General features: G+C 42.3%; 2 protein-coding genes across 3 annotated transcripts in view; both read left to right on the forward strand.

Moving 5' to 3' along the window:
- The first annotated feature begins 6,756 nt into the window (after positions 1–6,756).
- Positions 6,757–13,160, forward strand: PNP (purine nucleoside phosphorylase). The gene is given in 9 exon segments (XM_070378567.1): positions 6,757–6,767; positions 6,848–7,020; positions 7,892–7,895; positions 8,660–8,829; positions 11,031–11,134; positions 11,339–11,514; positions 11,606–11,727; positions 11,730–11,795; positions 12,523–13,160. Coding segments are annotated over 9 exon segments (1,044 nt in total). The 3' UTR covers positions 12,741–13,160.
- Positions 11,660–27,725, forward strand: part of RNASE10 (ribonuclease A family member 10 (inactive)) — a 38,789-nt gene continuing 22,723 nt past the window's right edge. For both annotated transcript variants that reach the window (XM_070378287.1, XM_070378288.1), the window contains exon 1: positions 11,660–11,795. The gene's annotated coding sequence lies outside the window, so the exon portion shown is untranslated. The remainder of the gene's footprint in view (positions 11,796–27,725) is intronic.

Genomic DNA, 27,725 nt, shown 5'->3' on the forward strand with positions numbered 1-27,725 from the left:
ACTGCAACAAGAAGCCAGAGCATCAAAAGGAAGAGTATTCCCTGCTCACAAAAGTAGAGAAAGCCTGTGAGCACCAACGAAGACCCAGAGCAGCCAAAAACAAGTAAGTAAAATAAGTAAATAAGTAAAATTTTTAAAAATAAATAAAAAAAAACCTTTCAGGGACTTCCCTGGTGGCCCACTGGTTAGGACTCCATGCTTCCAACGTAAGGGATATGAGTTGGTGAACTAAGATCACACATGCCATGTAGCACAACCAAGAAAATTAAAAAAAAAAAAAAAAACCTTCAGCAATTGAATATTGATAGATATTATACCTGGGCTGATTTTTTCTTATTACTGAACTTATCCATCATTCAAAATCATGGTTTCCATGTCTCAGTTGTACACACATATCTAAGGTGAAACATTACTTTTAGACTACCCATTTATTACCTTTGCTAAAATTACTGGATGAATAAGGAAAATAATAATAAACCAATAATAGTGATAGAATAAATCAGTCATTTGACACTGCACTCAGTTCTTTATATATGTTATTTTTGTTTTTATATATATTGGAAAATTCCACGGACAGAAGATCTTGACTGGCTGCAGTCCATGGGGTTGCAAAGAGTCATACACAACTGAATATGCACCCATATTCTTAGGGGTGCATATTCTTATGTCCCTAGCACAAGAACAGTTCTAGTACATAGTTGATCATGAATGAGTTAGAAACAGGGCTGGGAAACATTGGTTTGGGCCATGGTGTTGGGTAAAAGGGCCAGCAGGAAAGGTTTGAGTTCAGGAGAGTGGAAATAGGTGGGGATTCCAATAACTAAGTAAGGACCATTGATTTGTGATTTGACGTGAAATTGGTTAAACTTATAAAAGTAGGGGCAGAAAATAGCTGAATTCTTACAAAGATGTTATTTTTAGTAGTTCTGTTACAAGAATTTTCATTTTGGGGAAGAGTTCTCTAGTTATCTGAATTCTTTGCATCAATTATTGTGTAAATCAAGAAATTGTCATTTTCTCATTCGATCCCCACCTTATCCCCATCCTTTGTCTGTGTCAAGGATCCAGGAATTGTGTGTGTGTGTGTATGTGTGTGTTTTCCAATAAAACTTATTTACCAAAACAGACTGACAGCTGTATTTTGCTTGCTATTAGAATACCACCCAATAATGTTCACTGACAGTTTACAGCATTTGACTATCTGTTATAGACTACAATTCTTTGTAAATACTATTATTTCTTAATCAACAACTTAAAAATATATATCCATAATAATGAGTAAAGAATGTATGGAAATATTTTATAAATGACATAATTTGGAGAACATGGGGGAAATTCCTGTTTCTCATTCAGTTCAGTTCAGTTCAGTTGTTCAGTCATGTCCGACTCTTTGCAGCCCCATGGACTGCAGCATGTCAGGCTTCCCTGTCCATCACCAACTCCTGGAGTTTACTCAAACTCATGTCCATTGAGTCCATGATGCCATCCAACCAGCTCATCCTCTGTCCTTCTCCTCCTGCCTCCAGTCTTTCTCAGCATCAGGGTTTTTCCAATGAGTCAGTTCTTTGCATCAGGTGGCCAAAGTATTGGAGTTTCAACTTCAGCATCAGTCCTTCCAGTGAATATTCAGGACTGATTTAGGATTGACTGGTTTGATCTTCTTGCAGTCCAAGGGACTCTCAAGAATCTTCTCCAACAACACAGTTCAAAAGCATCACTCTTTGGCGCTCAGCTTTCTTTATGGTCCAACTCTCACATCCATACACGACTATTGGAATATTTCTCATTACCAAATCCCAAAGCTTAATACCCATAAGGAATTTGGTTGAAAACACCTGGAGAAGGGGATTTGCTGCATCCTCCTGTGATGATCTGGGAATTCTTGCCACTAGAAACCTTTTCTTCTTCTCTGGGTCTAGATTTAGATCCCTGATTGTTGTTCAGTTGCTCAGATGTGTCCAGCTCTTTGCAACACATGGACTGCAGCATTCTAGGCTTCCCTGTTCTTTAGTATCTCCCTGAGGTTCCTCAAACTCATGTCCATTAAGCTGAAGACACAATCCAACTATCTCATTCTTTGTTGCCTCCTTCTTTTTCCACCCTCAATCTTTCCCACAGTCAGGGTTTTTTCCAATGAGTTGGCTCTTCCCATCAGGTGGCTGGGCATTAGAGCTTTAGCTTCAGCATCAGTCCTTCCAATAAATATTCAGGGGTGATTTCCTTTAGGATTGACTGGATTGATTCCTTGCTATACAAGGGACTCTCAAGAGTCTTCTCCAGCACCACAACTCAAAAGCATCAATTCTTTGAAGCTCAGCCTTTTTATGGTCCCACTCTCACATCCATACATGACTACTGGAAAAACCAGTAGTCTTTGGCTATACGGACCTTTGCCTAACTTTGACTAGACAGACCTTTTGTCAGCAAAGTGATGTCTCTGCTTTGTAATGTGCTGTCTAGGTTTGTCATAGCTTTTTTTCAAAAGAGCAAGCATCTTTTAATTTCATGGAGGCACTCACTGGCTGCAGGGATTTTGGAGCCCAGGAAAATAGTCTGTCACTGTTTCCATTGTTTCCCCATCTAGTGATAGGGAAGTGATGGGACATCTGCATATCGGAAGTCATTGCTATTTCTTCAGGCAATCTTGATACCAGCTTGCATTTCATCCAGCCCAGGATTTCATATGATGTACTCTGCATAGAAGTTAAATAAGCAGGGTGAAAATATATAGCCTTGATGTACACCTTTCCCAAGTTTGAACCAGTCTGTTGTTCCATGTCTGGTTCTAACTGTTGCTTCTTCATCTGCATACAGGTTTCTGGTAAGGTGGTCTTGTATTCCCCTCTCTTCAAGAATATTCCTCAATTTGCTGTGATCCACACAGTCAAAGGCTTTGGTGTAGTCAATGAAGCAGAAGTAGGTGTTTTTCTGGAATTCACTTGCTTTTTCTACGATCCAATGGATGTTGGCAATTTGATCTCTGATTCCTTTGCCTTTACTAAATCCAGTTTGTACATGTGGAAGTTCTCAGTTCACATATTGTTGAAGTCTGACTTGAAGGATTTTGAGAACTACCTTGCTAGCATGTGAAATGAGTGCAATCGTAGGGTAGTTTGAACATTCTTTGGCATTGCCCTTCTTTGGGATTAGAATGAAAACTGACCTTTTCCAGTCTTATGGCCACTGCTGAGTTTCCCAAATTTGCTGGCATATTGAGCACAGCACTTTCACAGCATCATCTTTTAGGATTTGAAATAGCTCAGCTAGAATTCCATCACCTTTACTAACTTTGTTAATAGTGATGCTTCCTAAGGCCCACTTGACTTCACAGTCCACCATATCTGGCTCTAGGTGAGTGACCACACTGTCATGGTTATCTGGGTCATTAAGATCTTTTTTGTATAGTTCTTCTGTGTATTCTTACCATCTCTTCTTATCTTCTTCTTCTTTTAGGTCCATACCGTTTCTGTCATTTATTGTGCCCATCTTTGCATGAAATGTTCCCCTGTTATCTCTAATTTTCTATTTTCTATGTACTCTGCATAGAAGTTAAATAAGCAGGATGAAAATGACTTTATTTTTTTGGGCTCCAAAATCACTGCAGATGGTGACTGCAGCCATGAAATTAAAAGACGCTTACTCCTTGGAAGGAAAGTTATGTCCAACCTAGATAGCATATTCAAAAGCAGAGACATTACTTTGCCAACAAAGGTCCAGCTAGTCAAGGCTATGGTTGTTCCTGTGGTCATGTATGGATGTGAGACTTGGACTGTGAAGAAGGCTGAGTGCCAAAGAATTGATGCTTTTGAACTGTGGTGTTGGAGAAGACTCTTGAGAATCCCTTGGACTGCAAGGAGATCCAACCAGTCCATTCTGAAGGAGATCAGCCCTGGGATCTCTTTGGAAGGAATGATGCTAAAGCTGAAACTCCAGTACTTTGGCCACCTCATGCGAAGAGTTGACTCATTGGAAAAGACTCTGATGCTGGGAGGGATTGGGGGCAAGAGGAGAAGGGGACGACAGAGGATGAGATGGCTGGATGGCATCACTGACTCGATGGATGTCTCAGTGAACTACGGGAGTTGGTGATGGACAGGGAGGCCTGGCGTGCTGCGATTCATGGGGTCGCAAAGAGTTGGACACGACTGAGCGACTGAACTGAACTGAACTGAACTGAACATAGAGAGATCTCTAGCCTTTCCCATTCTATTGTTTTCCTCTGTTTCTTTGCATCATTCATTTAAGAAGGCTTTCTTATCTCTCCTTGCTATTCTTTGGAACTCTGCATTCAGATAAGTATATCTTTCCTTTTCTCCTTTGCCTTTCCCTTCTCTTCACTTCTCAGATATTTGTAAGGCCTCCTCAGACAACCATTTTGCCTTGTTGTATTTCTTTTTTGGGTATGGCTTTGATCACTGCCTCCTGTACAATGTTACAAACCTCTGTCCATAGTTCTTCAGGTATTCTTTCTATCAGATCTAATCCCTTGAATCTGTTTGTCACTTCCACTCTGTAATCGTAAGGGATTTGATCTAGGTGAGACCTGAATGGCCTAATGATTTCCCCTACTTTCTTCAATTTAAGCCTGGATTTTCCAACAGGGAGCTCATGATCTGAGCCACAGTCAGCTCCAGGTCTTGCTTTTGCTGACTGTTTAGAGCTTCTCCATCTTCAGCTGCAAATAAAATCAGAGTTTGATATTGGACATCACCATCTGGTGGTGTCCACCTGTAAAGTCATTTCTTGTGTTGTAGGAAGAAAGTGTTTGCTATGACCAGTGCGTTCTCTTGTCAAAACTCTGTTAGCCTTTGCCCTGCTTCATTTTGTACTCCAAAGCCAAACTTGCCCATTACTTTTGACTTCCTACTTTTGCATTCTAATCCCCTATGATGAAAAGGACATCTTTTTTTGGTGTTAGTTCTAAAAGGTCTTGTAGGTCTTCATAGAACCAGTCAACGTCAGCTTCTTCAACATTAGTGGTCAGGACATAGACTTGGATTACTGTGATAGTGAATGGTTTGCCTTGGAAACAAACTGAGACCATCCTGGTCATGTTTGAGGTTGCACCCAAGTATTGCATTTCACACTCTTTTGTTGACTATGAGGGCTACTTCAGTTCTTCTAAGAGAGTCTTGCCCACAGTAGTTGGTCTTCCGAATTAAATTCGTCCATTCCCATTCATTTTAGTTCACTGATTCCTAAAAGATTAATGTTCACTCTTGCCATCTCCTATTCGACCACTTCCAATTTACCTTGATTCATGGACCCAACATTCCAGGTTCTGCTTTGGCTCAGCCTCTTCATTCTTTCTGGAGCTATTTCTCTTCTCTTCTCCAGCAGCGTATCTACCATCTACCAATCTGGGGGTCTTCATCTTTCAGTGTCTTATCTTTTTGTCTTTTCATACTATTCATGGGGTTTGCAAGGCAAGAACGCTGAAGTGCTTTGCCATTCCCTTCTCCAATGGACCACATTTTGTCAAAACGTTCCACCATGACTCATCTGTGTTGGGTGGCCCTACCCTGCCTGGCTTATAGTTTCACTGAGTTACAGAAGGCTGTAACATGTGATCCATGTGATCATCTTGGTTAGTTTTCTGGGATTGTGGTTTTCATTCTGACTGCCCTCTGATGGATGAGGATAAAAGGCTTGTGCAAGCTTCCTGATGGGAGGGACTGGCTCTGGGCAAAACTGAGTCTTACTCTGAAGGGCAGGGCCATGCTCAATAAATCTTGAATCCAATTTTCTGCTGATGGGTGGGGCTGTGCTCCCTCCTTGTAATTTGGCCTGAGGCAGCCTATAGTCTCTAAGGTAGGGCTATATGTTTTTCCAAATCCTATAATCTCCAGATCAGCCTAATTGCTAGTGAAATTTGCTCAGTCATGTTCTACTCTTTGTGACCTCATGGACTATACCCAATATATAGGATAGATGCCCAATATATAGGGCACCTACCTAGCTGGGGAGTTCATCTTTCAGTGTCACATGTTCATGGGGTTCTCAAGTGAAGAATGCTGAAGTGGTTTGCCATTCTCTTCTCCAGTGCATGGACTATACTGTCCATGGAATTCTCCAGACCAGAATACTGGAGTGGGTAGCTAGCTGTTCCCTTCTCCAGGGGCTCTTCCCACTCAGGGAGCAGCACCCAGGTCTCTCACACTGCAGGCGGATTCTTTACCATCTGAGTCACCAGGGAAGTAGAATCACCCTTTTGCCTTTGTTCAGGAAGGAACTCAGACAGAGGCTACTTTAACTTTATTCTGAGTTTGCAGGATCTAAGGTTTAAATTTTTCTCTTTTCAAATCTCTCATGATTTGCTGTAGACACGGTCAGGAATGGGGGTGCAGACAGATGGTTAGAGGCTCTTCTCCCGGACTTCTAGCCCTCTTTCCGCACAGGCTTCCAAGCTGGAAACCCGACGTGCTGTAAGGACTGGGTGCAGAGGCACAACACTGGATGCTCCCACCTCCCTCCGTCCCGTCAGAACTCCGCCTAAGATAAAGTGCAGCTCGACAAAGATACTGTTCAGCTGGAAAGAACTCAGATTAGATTTTCAGTCTTGCCTGGGGCTACTGAGTCTGCCATTGGCTCGCTTGCCATTGGCTGGGACTCTGGCACTGGGGATATAATGAGCCAGCGCGGTGCAAACAGTCAGCTAACTGTGTGGGTAACACTCCGTGACTGAAGCCAGCTCAGCTCAGCGGAGCAGATATAAACCGAGAAGGGCAAACTCATCGAGAGGGCGTCTTCGGGACCATGGCGAATGGGTAAGGCGGGGACCAGGCCCAGGGGATCCAGGAGGACCCTGGGGAGAGGAAATGGCTATCTTCGAGCCCTGAAAACACAGCACTCTGGGTCTCGAGATTGCCAAGAGAGGGAACGAGTGCCCCGGAGATGCAGAGAGGCCTGGCTCGGAGCATGGTATCAGGGGCAAAGCAGCAGAGCGGTGGTGCGGCCGGCCCTGCAGGGGCGCCGGCGGGAATCGAGCAGGGTGGCGCCACCAGAGCAGGAAGGGGACAGGTTAGTAAACCGTGGACTACTCCCTAAAGGAGCCGGTGTGTGTGTGTGTGTGTGTGTGTGCTGGGCCACGCACTTACTGAAGCGAGTATAGAGAGAGCGTGCTTCTCCACCCACATATCGGGGAAGAGGTCTTCTCAACCCACGTGCTCGTCACTGATTCCGATTCGAGAGTGTAGGGAAAGCCGCGAGGTACTTTTGGTGCCGGTATCTAGAGTTCGTCCTTCCGAGGAGAGAGTACACCTCGTCCCTCGCGAACACTTCTCTTCCCTCCAAGTTGGAGGTCCAGTTAAGTTGAGGATGGCCTCTCCAAGAAAACGAAATTCTTACTCATGAAACTGAACAACAGTACCTTCCCATTCCCTGCCACCTCTCCCCTACCCTTACCCACGCCCCCCGCCCCCTGCACTCCCTCGTGCCCTTGCCTTTGAAAACCTTTATTTCTGCTTTTGTCCTTGAAATCCCTACCCAGTGTTAGGGATCACGGTGGCTTCAGGGTGCCCAGGGATTCGGGGCATTTTTGGGATATTGATGGCTAATGAGGAAGTCCTGTAAGCTGTGGCTCCGACGTGCTTGATGAGCCAGGCTTCACTATTATTTTCCTTTCCTTTGCACCTTTTGGGGATGATATTTGATTAATTTTACCATCTCACTGCTTTTCTCATCTCCATCATCCTTTGACCCCAGTTCTATTGCCCCCACCCTGTCTCTTGCCCAGCTATTTGCCTGAGGGTAGCCCAATGGTAGAGTCATCTAGTTTCCAAGGCAGTACTTTTGAAAAAAAAAAAAGGTTTCCTCTGGAGGTTTGGTTAGTTAGTTGTGTTCAGCTCTGTCACACCTCAGTCTCTCCACCTCCCTTCTTGTTTTTTTCCAGATAGGTATGAGAGAATTGGACTAGAATTGTGAGAAAAATTCCCAGTTGATTCTTGGGGGTGTCTGGTTATGTCTTTAGGTCTCTGAAAGGCAAAGGACCTTGGATCTTGATGAAGAGAAGGAAAGATGGGAGAAGGCAGGGAGAAAAATACAGGCAGGGGAAAGAGTTGTAAAAAAAAAAAAAAAAAAGGTTCAAGTTCTGTGGACCTGTACCATGATTTTATGGACTCAAAGGTCTTTGGAGCTTGTTAGCAAGTTTTTAATTCATTTTCAAACAGAGCCTATACAATAGGTGAGGCCAATCACATTCCCTTGCTTTACCCTAGAGAAAAGAATTTGAAGCACAAGTTAACTTGTTTAAAAAGACAAAATCTGGACTAGAATCCAGATAAGAGTTCTGCTTCCCTTAGGCCAGAATTATGAAACCTGTTTTCGGATGAAAATTGCCTGAGGCACTTTTGTAAGAAATAGAGATTCTGGGGCCTCTCCCCAGAATGCTGAATCTGTAGAGGTGGGCTCCAGAGTCTGTAGTGTTCACAAGCTGCTGCTGAGAAACTTACACAGTCAGTTCTCCCCCAGTTCTTGACAACCAGATTTGTGGCCTGGATTTGCTTCTTTGTGCAGTAGCTTGGTCTAGCTCCTTGGCCAACTTCTGTATCCCCTGTCATCTTGGTACCCCTGCCAGCCTTTCTACACTGAAGGTTATTATTTTATGATACCGTTGGGTTGGGAGTGAATCTCACTTTGGTTTTCCATTTTTTCCTGCTAGATATACATATGAAGATTATCAAGACACTGCAAAATGGCTTTTGTCTCACACCAAACACTGACCTCAAGTAGCAGTGATCTGTGGTTCTGGGTTAGGAGGTCTGATTAACAGATTGACTCAAGCCCAGACCTTTGACTACAGTGAAATACCAAACTTTCCAGAAAGTACAGGTACCAGCAAAGGGAAGAGGGGATGGGACTGAGGGATACTGATGGGATTGTGATGGGAGGGCAACGCTTCTATACCTGATCCTGGGTATCCTCTGTAGCATTTGCCGAGCAACAACTGTTGTGAGAGAGGGAAAAAACCCATCAAGAATTGGAATGACTTTAGAAAGAAATTCCTCCAGTAGAAACATTTTAACAGACAGAGCATGTGTGTGTGTCAATGGTACTGTATGATGACATATTTCCTGTGCCTAATGACTCAGTTCCTAAAGCTTTACATCACTTCCTGTAGACATCCTTTCCCCCCACACATTGTGGTCAGCACATCCTCATACACCTCGCTCATTTCTTTCAGTCTGCATCCCAAGTGGAAAAAGAAGTGCCTGTAACCTCCCGGGACAAAGTCAGCCCCCCACCCCCACCCTATCCTGTGTGTTCCTACCATTCTCAGTCTCCCCAGCTCTGGCTCCAGTCCTAGAATAAGGCACACACTGCTACATACCAGCAAATGAACACACTGACTGCCATGTTCTTGCAGACAAATACCCAGGTAATATATGAAAACACAAGAATTGCTTCACACTGACCTTTGTTGGGGGCGGGGAAGGGCCCCCTGTGCACAGTGGAGCTCTGAGGGATCTGAGGAGAGTGTATCCAGCATCTCAATAGCAGCCAGAAGCTCCAAGGCCAGACTTCCCTGGAAGTCCAGTGGCTAACACTCCACAGTTCACTGCAAGGACTGGGTTCCATCCCTGATTGAGGAAGTTTCTCATGCCAAGTGTGAGGCTTAGAGGAGGGTCAGGTGAGAAACGGCCAAGTTTACTTGGTCAAGGACAAGGGTAATTTATTTGTTAATTATTAATTTCTCAGGACTAACTACTGTTGGTTTATTATTAATTTTTCAGATTGTACCTTCCTTCCTCTTTTCCTGGAGAGTTAAGACTTTTAACAAATATTTTTCATTCCCTTTGGAACAAGCCTAGGAGACCAGAGCAGGAAGTGGCAATGGGGTTGGAGAAGGAAATAGTACAGAGAAGGGAGTGCAAAGTTTTCGGAGAGAGATAGTAGTGACTTTGGCTCCATCTGCCACTCTACCTCCAGTGACAAGGGCACTGCACTCAGTGAAAAGTGGATTAATCTTTTTAAACTTTGTCAACTTATTTTTTATACTCTGTTTGGGTTTTCCTAACTGTATCACCTCTGCTCTATTACAGGTAACTTTTTCATATGCTCCTCAATCTCTGAGTACCCTCTGAGCTCTCCCTCTTTGTTTTGGTTCTTCTCCCAGACCATTCATTACCCTTCGAAATGTTAGATGAGAGAAATAGTAATAATTGTTACTGTGTCTGTGTGAGGAGTTATCTTTGCAGTCCCACGCCCCTACCTGTCACATACAGGACATGTATTCCCACAGGACTATTTTGTGAGTCACAAAAAAGATTTGTATGGGTCCAATGTCAGCCCCTTTCCTTGTTCATAGCCTTTTTAGGAAGCTAGGCTATACCATGAGCTGCCTTTCACCAGTGAGGAAGCATATGGCTTAGTTATGTTCATAAGAATATGCATTTTGAAGGTTTGAAAGTTTTGGAAAAGAGGTCTATGATTACAACACTCGATGCATTCATTATTACCCACTTACTCTATTTTTACCCACTATTCTATTACCCACTTATTTCTTTTATTCTCTTGCCTTATGTCTTTCTCATTCTTTTAAAGGTCTTTAAAAAGTAACTGGTGTATATTCGCATTAAACATCTTTAGCCCCATCGCTCTAATCTCAGAGTGTACTTGTATCTAAGTTTATGATTAATTTCTGTCTCCCCCCAGTGGCTTCCCTGGTGGCTCAGTAGTAAAGAATCCACCTGCAGTACAGGAGACCCTGGTTCAGTCTCTAAGTCGGGAAGATCCCCTGGAGAAGGGAATGGCAACCGACTCCAGTATTATTCTTGCCCAGAGAGTCCCATGGACAGAGGAGCCTGGCAGGCTATAGTCCATAGGGTCACAAAGAGCTGGACACGACTGAAGCGACTGAGCACACCTCCACCAGACTTAAAGTTTCTGAGAGTGGAGAGGATGATGTTTTCTATTGGTTAATTATACCCTCACATGTTGAACACAGTGAGTCAGGCCAGTGTAGGTGCTCAGGGGATATGTGTTGTATGAAAGCATCATTCCATGCATTTCCTTGTCTTTTCTGTATACAGTGCCAGGTCATGCTGGTCGACTGGTGTTTGGGATCTTGAATGGCAGAGCCTGTGTGATGATGCAGGGCAGGTTCCACATGTATGAAGGCTACCCGTTCTGGAAGGTAAAACAGGGGCACAAGCTTGACTGGGTCTGAAAGAAGGGAGACAGAGCTCTCTCTCCTATTTTACTACCTAGCTGATTAGGCAAGGTAGATTTTTGGTTCTCTCCTTTCTCTTCTTTCATGATGTATGTCATGTTTATCTGCATGGGTGTATTGGTAAAATTTTAAAGAAAACTCTCTGATGTTTTATCTTTCACTTCTAAGGTGACATTCCCAGTGAGGGTTTTCCGGCTTCTGGGTGTGGAGACCCTAGTGGTCACCAACGCAGCTGGAGGGCTCAACCCCAACTTTGAGGTTGGCGATATCATGCTGATCCGTGATCACATCAACCTACCTGGTTTCAGTGGTGAGAACCCTCTCAGAGGGCCCAATGAGGAAAGGTATCTATCCTGCTTCTTTTTGTTTAGATGGGTCAGCTTGGGAGAGCTCCCTGAATTCCATTAATCTGACATAATCCAACCTGTGCTCTAGGTTTGGAGTTCGTTTCCCTGCCATGTCTGATGCCTACGACCGGGATATGAGGCAGAAAGCTCACAGTACCTGGAAACAAATGGGGGAGCAAAGAGAGTTACAGGAAGGCACCTACGTGATGGTGGGGGCCCCAGTTATGAGACTGTGGCAGAATGTCACCTGCTGCAGAATCTAGGGGCGGATGCTGTTGGTGAGAAGGGGAACTTGGCTGGTGGCTTCATAATTTTGGGGGACTTTTTTTTTTTTTTTTTTTTTTTGGCTGCTCTGCAGGGCATGTGGGATCTTAGTTCCCCAATCAGGGATTGAATCTGCAGTCCCTGCATTGGAAGCACAGAGTCTTAAACACTGGATTGCCAGGGAACTCCCTTGACTTGGAGGCTTGCAGAGAGGATCCTGGTAAAATAGGTTGGAAAAGAGTAAAAGATTGTAGATTTAGATGATACACTGAGGGAGGGGTCTGCTTTAAGGGAAGGTTGAATTTACTGACTTTAAAGGTGTTTGGGAGGTTTGCACTGTAGCCTCAACCCATCACCCAGCACCAAGGACTTTAACCAGTGTAATGCTAATGTGAGAACTGTCCACTGTGTGATAACTGTTTTTGATTGTTTTAACAAATATCATAAGCACCTTCTATACCTCTGGCTGGAAAATAGAATCGCAACATTAGAACTGACTTTAAAATGATCACAAGCAGAGATAGAAATAAAGTATTGCAACGGTGATATTATAAGAAGTGTGTAAAACCCCCTGAAGCCCAACTCTTTTAGGTAACACAGAGCAACCTAAGCTTGACACTAGTTTAGCTGCTTGGTTGGATGTTTTCTTAGTGTCGAATTGTCAACGAGGTGATGAATGGAGGTGAGGCTAAGGGTCATTTGGGGATTCTGACAGTTGGTTTCCCTCTTTCTTCACGTGAGGCATGAGCACAGTACCAGAAGTTATAGTTGCAAGACACTGTGGACTTCGAGTCTTTGGCTTCTCACTCATCACAAACAAGGTCATCATGGATTTTGAAAGCCAGGGGAAGGCCAGTCTCGAGGAAATACTAGAGGCCGGGAAGCAAGCTGCTCAGAGATTGGAGCAGTTTGTCTCCATTCTTACGGCTAGCATTCCACTGCCGGGGCACACCGGTTAACCAGCCCCGGAGTGGGTTGGCCTCTCCATTATGGGATCCGGGGAGCTGCTGCCTATTTCAGCCCTTGCTGGAGTCACGTGCCTCTGCCTTAGGTGGCGGCAGAAAGGAGGGTCACCTTCCCTGCTTCTCCCACCAGACCTTACTGGTGCTGAGCCCTCTTCTGGTCATTTTGTCATCTCAAAATGATTTCCACTCCTATTCCTCTTCAAGAACTGGAGCCCCAACCCTAGCACACATCCAAGGATTTAGTTTGGGGCCCTCAAACTCAGCACAGGAACTATTACTGGCTTAAGATGGTCCTTTCACATTCCTTAGAGCTCAGTTCTGCCTCCTCAGAGCATTGGCGACCATACAGGGAAGAGCCTATTGCTTTTGGATTTTTATGCTATTGTATTTTGAATAAAGACAAAGATGAAGTAATTTCTTCATTTTTATGTGATTTGGGATAAGGTTGGCATATGGACCAAGAGTGACATGAAACCAATCATAAGACCACATTTTGTTCGACTCTGTGCTTCTCAGACAGCGAAGAACTGAGATGAGGTGGTATGTGAATTCAGGGTAGGATGAAGCAAAGGCAAAGAGGTGAAAGTGAGAGGAAGTGCTAGAAGATAAGGAAAGGCTAACTTCGGGCACATAATGGCTACTTCCCTTGGATCAGTCTTCCTCTGCCCCTTTGCTTTCTGGTAGTTTCTGTCTACTCATGAATATCTGAATTAGTTCACTGACCTCAGCTTGTGTTCCATAGTTGCCACTTCCTTGTTATGCCCTAGTTGTATTTCCTATTGATTTCCTTCAGATCCCTCACCCAAACACCTGCCATAATTCACAGCAGCCATACACTCCTTCACTCCATTCTCACAGTGCAATGGCAAATACCCTTTTCTCTGCTGCCCGCCACGACACTGCTGATGAGAGTGCTGCCAGCCCTTGTGAGGCTGACTCATACCCTGGCCTCTTCTCTTGGAGCAGCCCTTTTCCTCCTATTGCTTTCTTCCTGGGCGTTAGCCTTTTCACTCTACTTGATCAGAACCTCCCTGTGACGTAAGCCCAGGCATGACTCATTGGCTCACTGAACTCTCTGTGCTTATTAGCTTGCCTTCAGCTGGCTGGTTTGTTTGCCATTTGAGAGAGGGTAGAGCTGGGTCAGCCTCCAATAGTGGTAACATTTCAATTAGTAGTAGTATAATATAGAAGAAAAATTTTGGCAGGAAAGCTTTCCAGAACTCTTAGAAATAATCCTTTGTTTGGTAACTGACCTACTTAGCTGAACCGAACACACAAGCATCCCGGAGGGGCAGTATGACTACTCTTCCTTTCATCCATTCTTCTTTTCGTCAAGTTATTGAATATTTGTTTAACACCGTTAACTAAGAGAATGTTAAGTTCAGAATATAAAAATGGTTTTTTCCTCTCAAGGGCCTTACAGTGCCCTACAGAAATTTTTTTGTTCAGTCTCCACGTGGTGTCTGACTCTGGAACCCCATGGACTGCAGCACACCAGGCTTCCCTGTCTCCTGGAGTTTGCTCAAACTCATGTCTGTTGAGTCCGTGATGCCATCCAACCAACTCCTTCTCTGCTGCCCCCTTCTTTTGCCTTCCATCTTTCCCAGCATCAGAGTTTTTTCCAGTGAATCTGCTTTTCACATCAGGTGGCCAAAATATTGGAGCTTCTGCTTCAGTATCAGTCCTTCCAATGAATATTCAGGACTGATTTCCTTTGGGATTGACTGGTTTGATCTTGCAGTCCAAGGGACTCTCAAGAGTCTTCTTCAGCAACACAATTGAAAAGCATCAATTCTTTGGTGCTCAGTCTTCCTTATGATCCAACTCTCACATCCTTATGTGACTACTGGGAAAACCGTAGCTTTGACTGGATGAACTTTTGTTTGCAAAGTGATGTCTCTGCTTTTTAATACACTGTCTAGGTTTGTCATAGCTTTCCTTCTAGTGAACAAGTGTCTTTTAATTTCATGACTGCAGTCACTGTCTGCAGTGATTTTGGAGCCCAAGAAAGTAAAATCTGTCACTGCTTCCATCTTCCCTCCTTCTATTTCCCTTGAAGTGATAGGACTGGATGCCATGATCTTGGTTTTTTTAATGTTGAGTTTGAAGCCAGCTTCTTCATTCTCCTCTTTCACCCTCATCAAGAGGCTCTTTAGTTCCTCTTCACTTCCTGCCAGTAGAAATACACATTTGCAAAGCTATTACCTGTCCATATAAGGTGGTATAAAATAGGTACAAGTCACATGTTATGGGAGCCTAAAGGACAACTGATTTTATACACTGGATTGTGAGGATTGGTTACTTAGAGAAAGGTTGTTTAACTTTGAGCTTAGTCTTCAAGGTTGAAAGGGAGGAAAAGGATTTCACATGAGGGTGAGCCAAAGTACAGAGTAATGAAAAGCATTAGGCATGTTCATGGGTCATTGTCACAACAGGTGTGACTAGAACAGAAGACATGGAGACGTAGCAGATGGGCATTTGGAGGTTAGAGGAGGGCTGCATTTTGGTGCTGGGCTTTCATACCCCAGATCTGCAGTGTGGTAGGTCAGGAACTAGAATAGTGCCATCTGAAAAATATGTCCCAGAGAGACTTGGAATATTTAAGGGCATTTCTAGAGTTTTTAAAGGGAATCTAGACTTTGTGTGTGTGTGTGTGTGGCCACTGTGCAGCATGCAGGATCTTAGTTCCCTAACCAGGGGTGGAATCTATGCCTCCTGCAGTGGAAGTGTGGAGTCTTAACCACTGGACCACCAGGGAAGTCCCTCTAGCCTTTTCGATTTAGAAGGTGTTGTGTATTTCATAATAAAATACTAGGCTAATAAGGAAGATTATGCACTTGATGTCCTAATTCCAAAGTCTAATTACTTAGATCTAAGTACAAAAAGTAGGACTCACCTACTTTATACAAGTATATATTACTGTATTCATGTTAGGACATTAAATATACTTTCACGGTGACAGAAAATTGTGTATTCTTTATAGTACAAACTAAGCTATGACAAGGAAAGTAGGCAAAGGCAAGTAATAGTAATAATTACTAATTCTAAATCCCTAGAATTCTAGGTTCAAGGGGATATAGGTTGGAAATAAACATGAACACAAAGTGTCTTCAATTTAAAAAACAAAAACAGCTTTACTGAGATATAATTCACATATGATAAAAATTCATCCATTTAAAGTGTGTAATTCAATGATTTTTAGTATATATGCGGATATGCACAATCAGCCATCATCAGAGTCCATTTTAGAACACTTTCATCACCTCTAAGGGAAATCTGTACCCTTTAGCTATCATTCTGTACCCTGCCCACCCCTTACCCCATGCTACCCTCCTCAGTTCAGTTCAGTTCAGTCGCTCAGTCGTGTCCAACTCTTTGCAACCCCATGAACCGTAGCACACCAGGCCTCCCTGTCCATCACCAACTCCGGGAGTCTACCCAAACCCATGTCCATCGAGTTGATGATGCCATTCAACCATCTCATCCTCTGCCGTCCCCTTCTCCTCCTGCCCTCAATCCTTCCCAGCATCAGGGTCTTTTCCAATGAGTCAGCTCTTCGCATGACGTGGCCAAAGTACTGGAGTTTCAGCCTCAGCATCAGTCCTTCTAATGAACACCCAGGACTGATCTCCTTTAGAATGGACTGGTTGGATCTCATTGCAGTCCAAGGGATTCTCAAGAGTCTTCTCCAACACCACAGTTCAAAAGCATCAATTCTTTGGCACTCAGCTTTCTTTATAGTCCAACTCTCACATCCATACATGACCACTGGAAAAACCATAGCCTTGACTAGCGGACCTTTGTTGGCAAAGTAATGTCTCTGCTTTTTAATATGCTGTATAGGTTGGTCATAACTTTCCTTCCAAGGAGTAAGTGTCTTTTAATTTCATGGCTGCAATCACCATCTGCAGTGATTTTGGAGCCCAGAAAAATAAAGTCAGCCACTGTTTCCACGGTTTTCCCATCTATCTGCCATAAAGTGATGGGATTGGATGCCATGATCTTAGTTTTCTGAATGTTGAGTTTTAAGCCAACTTTTTCACTCTCCTCTTTCACTTTCATCAAGAGGCTCCTTAGTTCCTCTTCCCTTTCTGCCATAAGGGTGGTGTCATCTGCATATCTGAGGTTATTGATATTTCTTCCCCTTTCTGCCATAAGGGTAGTGTCACTGCATATCTGAGGTTATTGATATTTCTTCAGGCAATCTTGATTCTAGCTTGTGCTTCCTCCAGCCTCATGAGGAACTGAGAGAAAGGTTCCTCCAACATTTCTCATGATGTACTCTGCATATAAGTTAAATAAGCAGGGTGACAATATACAGCCTTGACATACTCCTTTCCCTATTTGGAAACCGTCTGTTGTTCTATGTCCAGTTCTAACTGTTGCTTCCTGACCTGCATACAGGTTTCTCAAGAGGCAGGTCAGGTGGTCTGATATTCCCATCTCTTTCAGGATTTTCCACAGTTTATTGTGATCCACACAGTCAAAGGCTTTGCTACCCCTGGCTGCTCAAAAGCCAATAGACAGGCCAGGCTGATAGAAAGGATAATTTGCTTTATTTAAGGTGCTGGTGATTGTGGGGTGAGGGTAGTGGACATCTTTTCAAAGGCCTACTCCCCACCTTCCCAACAAGTGGAGGGTAAGAGCTTTTATAGACAGAGTTGGGAGTGGAGAGGGTTACATGCAGAAACAACATAGTCATCTGTAACAGTCATCTTCATCTGGTCCTCAGTGATCTGACCAACATCATCTTTATTGTCACTAAGATTGGTACAGTTAATCTTTAGTTTTAGGGTCCATTTGTTCCCGTTTCTTGGCAGTCAATTCTGTGGTAGCTCATGTCCTGGGTACAGTCTGGTCATCATGTGATTAACTTCTTTACCTGTTGTTTTAGTATCTATAAGACAGCTCACAGGATATGGCTCAGAATATTATATAAAGCCCTTGAGAAAGAAATAAAGGTCCTTGACTATGCTTAAAATGACTACATTATTATTTTTACTCTCTTTTGACTATTTTCCTTTGTTTCAGCATTTCTCACTTCTCGGATTAAACTTATTCTTTGACTAAAGTTTTCTACAGATGAAAGGCAGGCAGAGGACCCCGTGGGGGTGGGCAGGGGGTGGGGGGAGTGGGCACTCAAGGACCATAGGGTCTTGCTCCATTTCAGAGTGAGCTACTTTGGACTGTTTTTCATGATTCTATGACTAGAATCATACATGAAATCACATGGACTTTTGTGACTGGTTTATTTCACGTAGCCTAGTGTTTTCAAGGTTCATCTAAGTTGTCACATGTACTTCATTCCTTTTATAACCAAACAATATTCCATTGTATGGCTACACCACGTTTGGTTTATCAAGTATTTTCAATTTCAAAATGTCAACCAATTCAGCCCAAAATGAATGTATCAGTTGAGGTGAGCAAAAGAATAAAAGCACAAAGTCAAGGCGATAGGGGCCAACTAGAGAAGGATAGTTCATGGGGAAAAACTCTCCAGAGGGGCCTACAGAATGCCTGAGAAGTGGGTTTAGCTTCTTGAGTCTCATTGTATATGTCAAAACACACATACTCCATCGAGTCGTGTGTGCTTGTGAAGCTGCTTCAGTCATGTCTAACTGTGACCCCATGGACTGTAGCCCATTAGCCTCCTCTTGTCTATGGGATTCTCCAGGCAAGAATACTAGAGTGGGGTGCCATGTTCTCCTCCAGGGGAACTTCCAGACCCAGGGGTGGGACTTGCATCTTTTGCAGGTCCTGTATGCATGTGGATTCTTTACTGCTGAGCCACAGGGAAGGCCACCCCATCAGTCAGGGTCACTTTACTTTTATCAATACTATCATTAATCATGTACTTTATATAGAACATTGTCTTTAAAACCATACTATAAATTGGTGAAAAGACAAAGTGCTTGTAGTTTAGATGGAAGACAGAATAAATGCATTAAAAGGGGGGGAAGTGGATTAGTTGTACTCTCTATGCCTACTTTTAGTCTTTTTGTGTGTTATACTGTCACTGTGTTGCAGGGAAGAGCCAATTCTGACTCTACATTGAAACTATTTCTTTGACCTGTTTTTGCTGATTTTATTGTAATAATCTTACATAATGGCCTGACTCAAAGAACCCTGCCCAGCCGTAAATAACTTCAAGAGAGAAGAGATTAAAACATCACTTTCAGAGGTTGGTCATTCCCAGAGATGTTTTGCAAGACTGATAGCCCTTTTGATTTTACTTCCTCATTGCCTCTCTCTATATATATTCTTTCAGGGAGAGAGAGAGGCAATGTCAAAAGCCTTTTGACTTTAGTTCTTCACAGCTTCTCTCTCTGGTTCTATAAAAGATCCTGTCATCCAGCAACACCCCCTCTCCCCACCCCCACCCCCATGCACTCACACACACACACACACACACACAAGATGGTTGTTTTGAGACATTTGTTGTTGTTCACTCCTTAAGTCCAACTCTTTGCGACCCCGTGAACTGCTGCACACCAGACTTACCTGTCCTTCACTATCTCCCTGAGTTTACTCAAACTCATGTCCATTGATGCTATCCAACCATCTCATCCTCTGTCAACCCTCCTCCTCTTGCCCTCAATCTTTCCCAGCATCAGGGTCTTTTCCAATGAGCTGGTTCTTCGCATCAGGTGGCCAGAGTATTGGAGCTTCAGCTTTGGCACCAGTCCTTCTGATGAATATTCATGGTTGATTTCCTTTAGGATTAACTGGTTTGATCTCTTTGCTGTCCAAGGAACTCTCAAGAGTCTTCTCCAGCACCAGTTTGAAAGCATCAGTTCTTTGACACTCAACCTTCTTTATGGTCCAACTGTAGCGCAACTGGTAAAGAATCTGCCTGAAATGCAGGCGACCCCAGTTTGATTTCTGGGTCAGGAAGATCCACTGGAGAAGAAATAGTCTACCCAACCTAGTATTCTTGGGCTTACTCAGTGGCTCAACTGGTAAAGAATCTGCCTGTGATGCAGGAGACCTGGGTTTAATCCCTGGGTTAGGAAGATCCCTTGGAGAAGGGAACAGCTAGACTGCAAGGAGATCCAACCAGTCCATTCTAAAGGAGATCATACCTGGGTGTTCTTTGGAAGGAATGATGCTGAAGCTGAAACTCCAATACTTTGGCCACCTCATGTGGAAAAGACTCATTGGAAAAGACTCTGATGCTGGGAGGGACTGGGGACAGGAGGAGAAGGGGATGACAGAGGATGAGAAGGCTGGATGGCATCACTGACTCCATGGACATGAGTCTGAGTGAACTCCGGGAGTTGGTGACGGGCAGGGAGGCCTGGCATACTGCAATTCATAGGATCGCAAAGAGTCGGACATGACTTTGTGACTGAACTGAACTGACGCACTCCAGTATTCTGGCATGGAGAATTCCATGGACTGTATATCCATGGGGTCTCAAAGAGACGGACATGACTGAGTGACTTTCACTTTCACTCATATCCATACATGACTACTGGAAAAACCAGTAGTCTTTGACTATATGGACTTTGTCAGCAAAGTTATGTCCCAGCTTTTTAATACATTGTCTAGGTTTGTCATAGCTTTTCTTCTAAGAGGCAAGAGTCTTTTAATTTCATGCCTGCAGTCACCATCTGCAGTGATTTTGGAGCCCAGGAAAATGAAATCTGACACTGTTTACACTTTTTCCTCATCTATTTACTATGAAGTTGTTGAAATGAAAATATCTCATGCCCTATTAATCAACAAGAAATGTTACAGCCTTCAGTGATTTCTGGCCTCCAAATGTGAATCAGGGCTTCCAAAACTTAGATCCAGAGGATGCTACCACACCGCACAGTGATTGCTGAGGAGCTAGCAGAATGCAAGAAACAGGATTGGCCCCAGATAGCTGATGAGAATATGAAAGGAATGAATTCAGTGAACCAAGAGGCTTGTATCTTCCCACACACAAAATGCTAAATTTCTTGATACCTGATCTTTGATGTTCAGACTGCCTGCTCCCTTTGTTACAAACTTGTATTTAGCTTGACTTCTCCCCTGTCTCCTTGGAGCAGTTTTCTCAGAGCTACTGAGATGATATCTCCCGGGCTTAGAGTTGTAAACATTCCCACCAAATAAAATAACTCTCTACTTTCAGGTTGTGACTATATTATTTTTGTTAACAAAATGATGAGACCAGATGCCGTGATTTTTGTTTTTTGAATATTGAGTTTTAAGCCAGCTTTTTCACTCTCCTCTTTCACCCTCATCAAGAAGCTCTTTAGTTCCTTTTCACTTTCTGCCATTAAAGTGATATCATCTGAGGTTCTTGATATTTCTCCCCACAATCTTGATTCTAGCTTTTGAGTAATCCAGCCCAGCACGTCACATGATGTACTCTGCATATAAGTTAAATAGCAGGGTGACGATATACAGCCTTGATGTACTCCTTTCCCAATTTGAAACTAGTCCATTGTTCTATGTGCAGTTCTAAAAGTTGCTTCTTGTCCTGCATACAGGTTTCTCAGGAGGCAGGTTAGGTGGTCTGGTATTCACATCTGTTCAAGAATATTTCACAGTTTGTTGTGATCCACACAGTCAAAGGCTTTAGCATAGTCAACAAAGCAGATGTTTTCCATGATCCAGTAGATGTTGGCAATTTGATATCTGGTTCCTCCGTCTTTTCTAAATCCAGCTTGTACATCTGAAAGTTCTCTGTTCACATATTTTTGAAGTCTAACTTGAAGGATTTTGAGCATAAGCTTGCTAGTGATTGGGTGCAATTGCACAGCAACTTGAACATTCTTTGGCATTGCCCTTCTTTGGGATTGGAATGAAAACTGACTTTTTCCTGTTTTCCAGTGGCCACTTCTGAGTTTATCAAATTTGTTGGCATATTGAATCCAGCAATTTAACAGCATCATCTTTTAGGATTTGAAGTAGATCAGCTGGAATTCCATCACCTCCACTAGCTTTGTTTGTAGCAATGCTTCCTAAGGCCCACTTGACTTCACACTCCAGGATGTCTGGCACTAGGTGAGTGACCACACCATTGTGGTTATCTGGGTCATTAAGAGCTTTTTTGTACAGTTCTTCTGTGTATTCTTGCGACCTCTTCTTAATATCTTCTGCTTCTGTTATGTCCTTGCTGTTTTTGTCCTTTATTGTGACCATCTTTGCATGAAATGTTCCCCTGGTATCTCTAGTCTTTCCCATTCTATTGTTTTCCCTTATTTCTTTGCACTGTTCACTTAAGAAGGCTTTCTTATCTCTCCTTGCTATTCTCTGGAACTCTGCATTCAGTTGGGTTTATCTTTCCCTTTCTGCTTTGTCTTTTGCTTCTTTTCGTTTCTCAGCCTCCTCAGACAACCACTTGGCCTTCTTGCATTTCTTTTTCTTGGGAATGGATTTGGTCACCACCTCCTGTACTATGTTACAAACATCCATCCATCGTTCTTCAGGCACTTTTTGTATCAGATCTAGTCCCTTGAATTTCTTTGTCACTTCCAATATATTAACTGTAAGGGATTTGATTCAGGTCATACTTGAATGGTCTAGTGGTTTTCCCTACTTTCTTCAATTTGAGCCTGAATTTTGCAATAAGGAGCTGATGATCTGAACCACAGTCAGCTCCAGGTTTTATTTTTGCTGACTGTATAGAGCTTCTCCATCTTTAGCTGCAAAGAATATAAACAATATGATTTCAGTATTGACCATCTGGCTATATCATGTGTAGAGTCACTTCTTGTGTTGTTGGAAGATGGCATTTGCTATAAGGCATTCTCTTGGCAAAACTCCTTCACCCTGCTTCATTTTGTACTCCAAGGCCAAACTTGCCGATTACTCCAAGTATCTCTTGACTTCCTACTTTTGCATTCCAGTCCCCTGTGATGAAAAGGACATCTTTTTTGGTGTTAGGTTTTGAAGGTGTTGTAGGTCTTCATAGAATTGTTCAACTTCATCTTCTTCGGCATTAGTGGTTTAATACATTAGTCTGTTATCTTCTCGGTCAGTTGGCTTGCCAAATAAAGTGGATTCCTTGCCACAAAACCTTCTTTCTCAGATTTATTGGCCTGTTGTGCAGCAAGCAGAGTGAGCTTGGACTTAGTGATGATTGTTTAGAAAAATTGTTTTTGAAAGAGCAATATAATACTGTGAAAAGTAGCATGTGCTAAGTGCCAATGATCATATGTGCTACTGAGAATTGGGAGTGGGAAAAGGATTGGTAGGACTTGAGGTAGGCTTTACTGGAAAGATAGATGAGGAAGATGTAACTGAAGGCAATATACACAGTCAAATTCAGGCGTTTGTAATCATTTAACAAATTGAAATGGTAAAATTGAAGAAATCATGAGAAGGAGCACTTGGAGATAAGGTGGAGAGAGGTTAAATTGTTTAGGGCTCTGATTTCAGGCTGAGCAGTAAGAATCTTGTTTTCTAGGCAAATGGCCAGCCACGGAAGGCTTTTTAACTGACTGCTAGTTGAAAATCACACTATAGTAAATATTTTCATAGACTAAAGCCTAAGTAGAACCAAGGCGGCTTTTTTGATGGTAGAATTAATTTCACCTCAAATTAGTTGGGTGGTGTGACATATTTAATTTTTAATCTGGTTGAGGTCTTTTGTAGTGTTTGAAAGAAAATGTTGTTATAAAATGAAACATAAAGGCAAGAATGTAAGAAATTTAGAAATGAAAATGTACAGTTAATTCAAATTAGTTTTCTCCTTCTTTTAGATTAAAATTTGAATAGGTGATATAATCACATAGCTAAAAAGTTAAGCAAAAAAAAAATGTATACAGCGAAAATATTCACCTCAGTTCTGTCCTCCATCTGCCCTTCCTTCCCTATCCCACTAGGAGTCACTTTTATTAGCTTCTTGTATATTCTTCCAGCATTTATAAAAAATACAAATACAATTTTTTTCTCCTATTATTATAATACACTGAAGCTAGCATGTTATTTGTATTGTTCTGCACTTTGCTATTTTATTTTATCTTAATATATCTTGAAGATCTTTGCCCTTTAGTAAATTAGTGTGCTTGCTTCATGAATTAGTCAATGCTGTCAAGAACACATGTCTGTCATCTCAAATTTTTTAGAACTTAAGGAAGAATATGCTTGGATTTTGTTTGTTTGTTTTTAGCTATTTCCCAGCCTGCTTGTTGATTAGTATTAGGAGTACATGTCCCTTTAAAACAAGAAAGTGAAAGAGAATGAAACTGTTTCTTCCTTGCTGTGCCTTGTATCTAAATTTGATCTGGCTTAGATCTGCATTGCTCTTTTCCTTGTAAATAGGCCTCTGTTTTCATAATTACATTTTGTTCCTAAGGGACACCTTTTGAATAAATACTGGCTATCTGCCTTGCTTTCCTGTTATTGTAAATTTGGATTTTAATAAAAATGTAAAATTTCCTGTTTTCAATCTTTTTTCCAGAGTTGTAGCTTTGGCCTAAAATAGATTTAATATTGTTTGGGATTAATCTGTCTTTGTTCTCCTGTTTTGGGGTCAGAGAGCCCTTCCCCTCCACCCCCACTGGTTTTCATTTTCACTCCATCCTAAGTATGTTCATTCAGGAGGTTTACTTTAGCTCCCTTGCAAATCTCTATTTTTTCTTGTTCTCTTTCCCTTCTCTCTTTTATTCATTTTTTAAAAATGAATGTCAGCCAGCTGTTTGATTTTAGCCTTAGTCTTTCCTTTTCCTATTTTATTTTGAGCTATTTCTACTTGAACTTTAGTTGTAATTTCATAATAAGAGATTAGTTGGAATTTAGTACGACTTTATGTGTAGCCTGACATGTTCTAGGTCTATCCAGTGTTCTTTTTACCCTTCAAAAACTGTCTCGGGTTAATTCCAGTTCACAGTTTTAATCTCCACTGCTCCCTCTAAATAATAAGGTAGAGCTTCTACCATTGTTAGTATCCCACCCACTCTATCAAACAAAGTATGGAAATAATTTAACTGCCATCAAGGAATAAACTTGATGTTTGGTGCAGTGGTTGTTTTTGATATGTTTGTTTCAGAGTGGGAAGGTTCTCACTCTGGACATCCACTGATAGACCTGCAAGATTTTGAATCTGGGGAGACAGAAGAAAGCCATTGGGTTTCCTTGAATGCTTGCCCCCTCAAATTGCCTCTATCCTTCACAAATAAGTAGGAATCACCAGTGTTTAAAAAAGAAACATGGAAATATGGTAAGGGTAACTCTGAATATCTTCTGCCATTCTGCCATTCTTTATGGATGTCCAGCATCTAAAATATTTCTTACCTATCAGCTCGTTATTTTAGTGTACCTCCATGGTTGATCCAAAGGCTTGTTAGCAAGACTCCCAAAGATCTAGAAAACTGATCCCTGGTATGGTTACACAATACTGGGTTCAGGAATGTTCTCAGACCAGAATGTACTAGCCTAATGGGATTTCTTTGGAAGGAATGATGCTAAAGCCGAAACTCCAGGACTTTGGCCACCTCATGCAAAGAGTTGACTCATTGGAAAAGACTCTGATGCTGGGAGGGATTGGGGGCAGGAGGAAAAGGGGACGACAGAGGATGAGATGGCTGGATGGCATCACTGACTCGATGGACGTGAGTCTGGGTGAACTCCGGGAGTTAGTGATGGACAGAGAGGCCTGGCGTGCTGCGATTCATGGGGTCGCAAAGAGTTGGACACGACTGAGCGACTGAACTGAACTGAACTGAAGAGAGGTACCTTAGAGAACCAAACTGAACCCTGCAATAGGATTGTACATTGTATAAACCAGACACATGAGGTGCTTCTACCTGAAGGGCTTGGGGCATATCCTTACTTGCTTATGAGTACATAGAGTTCCATAGGCCCTAATATGACTCTCGCTTAGCATTTCCAGTAATAATACACCCTCTGGTGAAGGTGTTGGAATTAAGATGTTTGTACTTCTTTGTTTTAAAAAAACTTTTTATTAGAGTACAATCTATTTACAGTGCTGTGTTAGTTTCGGGTGTACAGCAAAATGAATCAGATATACATATACATATATCCACTCTGCTTTAGATTCTTTTCCCACATAGGTTATTATAGAGTACTGAGTGGAGTTCCCTGTGCTATACAGTAGATCTTTATTAGTTAGCTATCTATTTTATATATAGTAGCGTTTTTATTGCTGTTTGTTGTTGTTTAGTGACTAAGGCGTATCCGACTCTTTTGCCATCCCATGGATGATAGCCGGCCAGGCTCCTCTGTCCCTGGGGTTTCCTAGGCAAGGCAAGAATACTGGAGAGGGTTGCCATTTCCTTCTCCAGGGAATCTTCCCAACCCAGGAATCAAACCCATGTCTCTGCTTGGCAGGTGGATTCTTTACCAGTGAGCCACCAAGGAAGCCCTAAGTGTGTAAATGTCAATCCCAATAAGTTTGTTTTCTAAGGTGTTTGTACTTTGGTCTGAACTGAAAGACTTCGTCATCTCTCTAATTGAGCTGAATTTGTTCTGTACCCTTTGGATAAGTAGTGTGTTTGATTTACTCAGGTGATGTTTGTGTCAGGTCTTGTTATCAGTCATTGCCCTCTATTGATGGTTTTCAACATATTGGCCACTCAGATAACCAAAATGTTTACTTGACAATGCTGGATTGCATCGACGTTTGTCCATTTTTTTTTTTCCACATTTATTTTGAACTGTGTCCCTTTGATAATCAGATGTATTAAGACATATAGAGATGCTGAGGTATATGTGTGTGTTTGGGCATACATACACGTGCATATACACACACATTTGTGTGCTAATCCCCAAATTATCAACTTAGAAACTGTTTTCTGCCCATGAAACCTTGGGGAAGCTAGAAGCTTTTCAATGTCTCAGCAAGGTACTTGCTGAGTGTACCTTTCTAGGCTGTTGTGCAGAGAGAAAAATAAACACATGAGGAGGGTATGTTTATCCATCCGTTTCCTCAACAAATGTTCCAGGGATTAGGGAAACAGAAGAACAAGACAATGTTCTTGCCTTCAAAGAGTTTATATTTATTTGAGGAGTTAGACTACAAGTAAATACAAATGTTAAAAAAAAAATCTCAGGTAATGGTAAGTGCTAAGGTCAAAGTAAGGGGATGGAAAGTAATAGAGGAAGGAAAGGCAAGTTAAAGCTACAGTGAGATACCATTTCATACTCACTATTATGTCTATAGTAGATAAGAGATATTAACAAGTATTGGCAGGATGCAGATAGACAAAAACCCTCATACATTGCTGCTGGATGTAGCACTTTGGATAAAATGGTGTAGCTACTTCGGATAAACAGTTTGGCAGTATCTCAGAAAGCTAGGTATAAAACTATTTGTTATTGTTGTTTAGTCACTAAGTCATGTCCAACTCTTTTGTGACCCCAGGGACTGTAGCCCACCAGTCTCCTCTGTCCATGGAATTTCCCAGGCAAGAATACTAGAGTGGGTTGCCATTTCCTTCTCCAAGAGATCTTCCCAACCCAGGGATCATACCTGGGTCTCCTCATTGTAGGTGGATTCTTTACCACTGAGACACCAGAGAAGCCCAGCAAAACAATAAAACTATTCTTTTGTATTTTACCCAAAATTCTGTCTCTGAGATTTACTTCGGTGTCAGGGTACAGAGGCTAGATTCGACTCCAACACCTTAATTGGACTATACACCAGAAAGAATAAGAGATGAGGAAGTAGAGACAGCGTGTACAAACAACTCATTTGAGAAATTTTGCTACAAAGGAGAGAAGTGGCTAAAGAAACATGTGAGGTCAAAGAAAGAAGATTAATTTTTTTTTTTTAATTTGTACCAATGGTAGACATCTTGAAATAGAGACAATATGAAGGAGGAAACTAGATGATTTCTACTGTTGACTGGGAGTTAGATGGGACCTTGAATAGATCGCTGATGCAGTGTGCTATGACTTGCTTATAGTACAGTTACAGCTGTACTGTTGATAGGGACTTTTGATAATGAAATAAGTCCACACTGATAGCTTTGACTTTGACTTGATAGCTATCCACAAAAGGGCAGCAGAGAAAGAGCATGG

The sequence above is a fragment of the Bos mutus genome, chromosome 10 (genome assembly GCF_027580195.1).
Source record: "Bos mutus isolate GX-2022 chromosome 10, NWIPB_WYAK_1.1, whole genome shotgun sequence".
In the NCBI taxonomy this organism is placed as follows: domain Eukaryota; kingdom Metazoa; phylum Chordata; class Mammalia; order Artiodactyla; family Bovidae; genus Bos; species Bos mutus.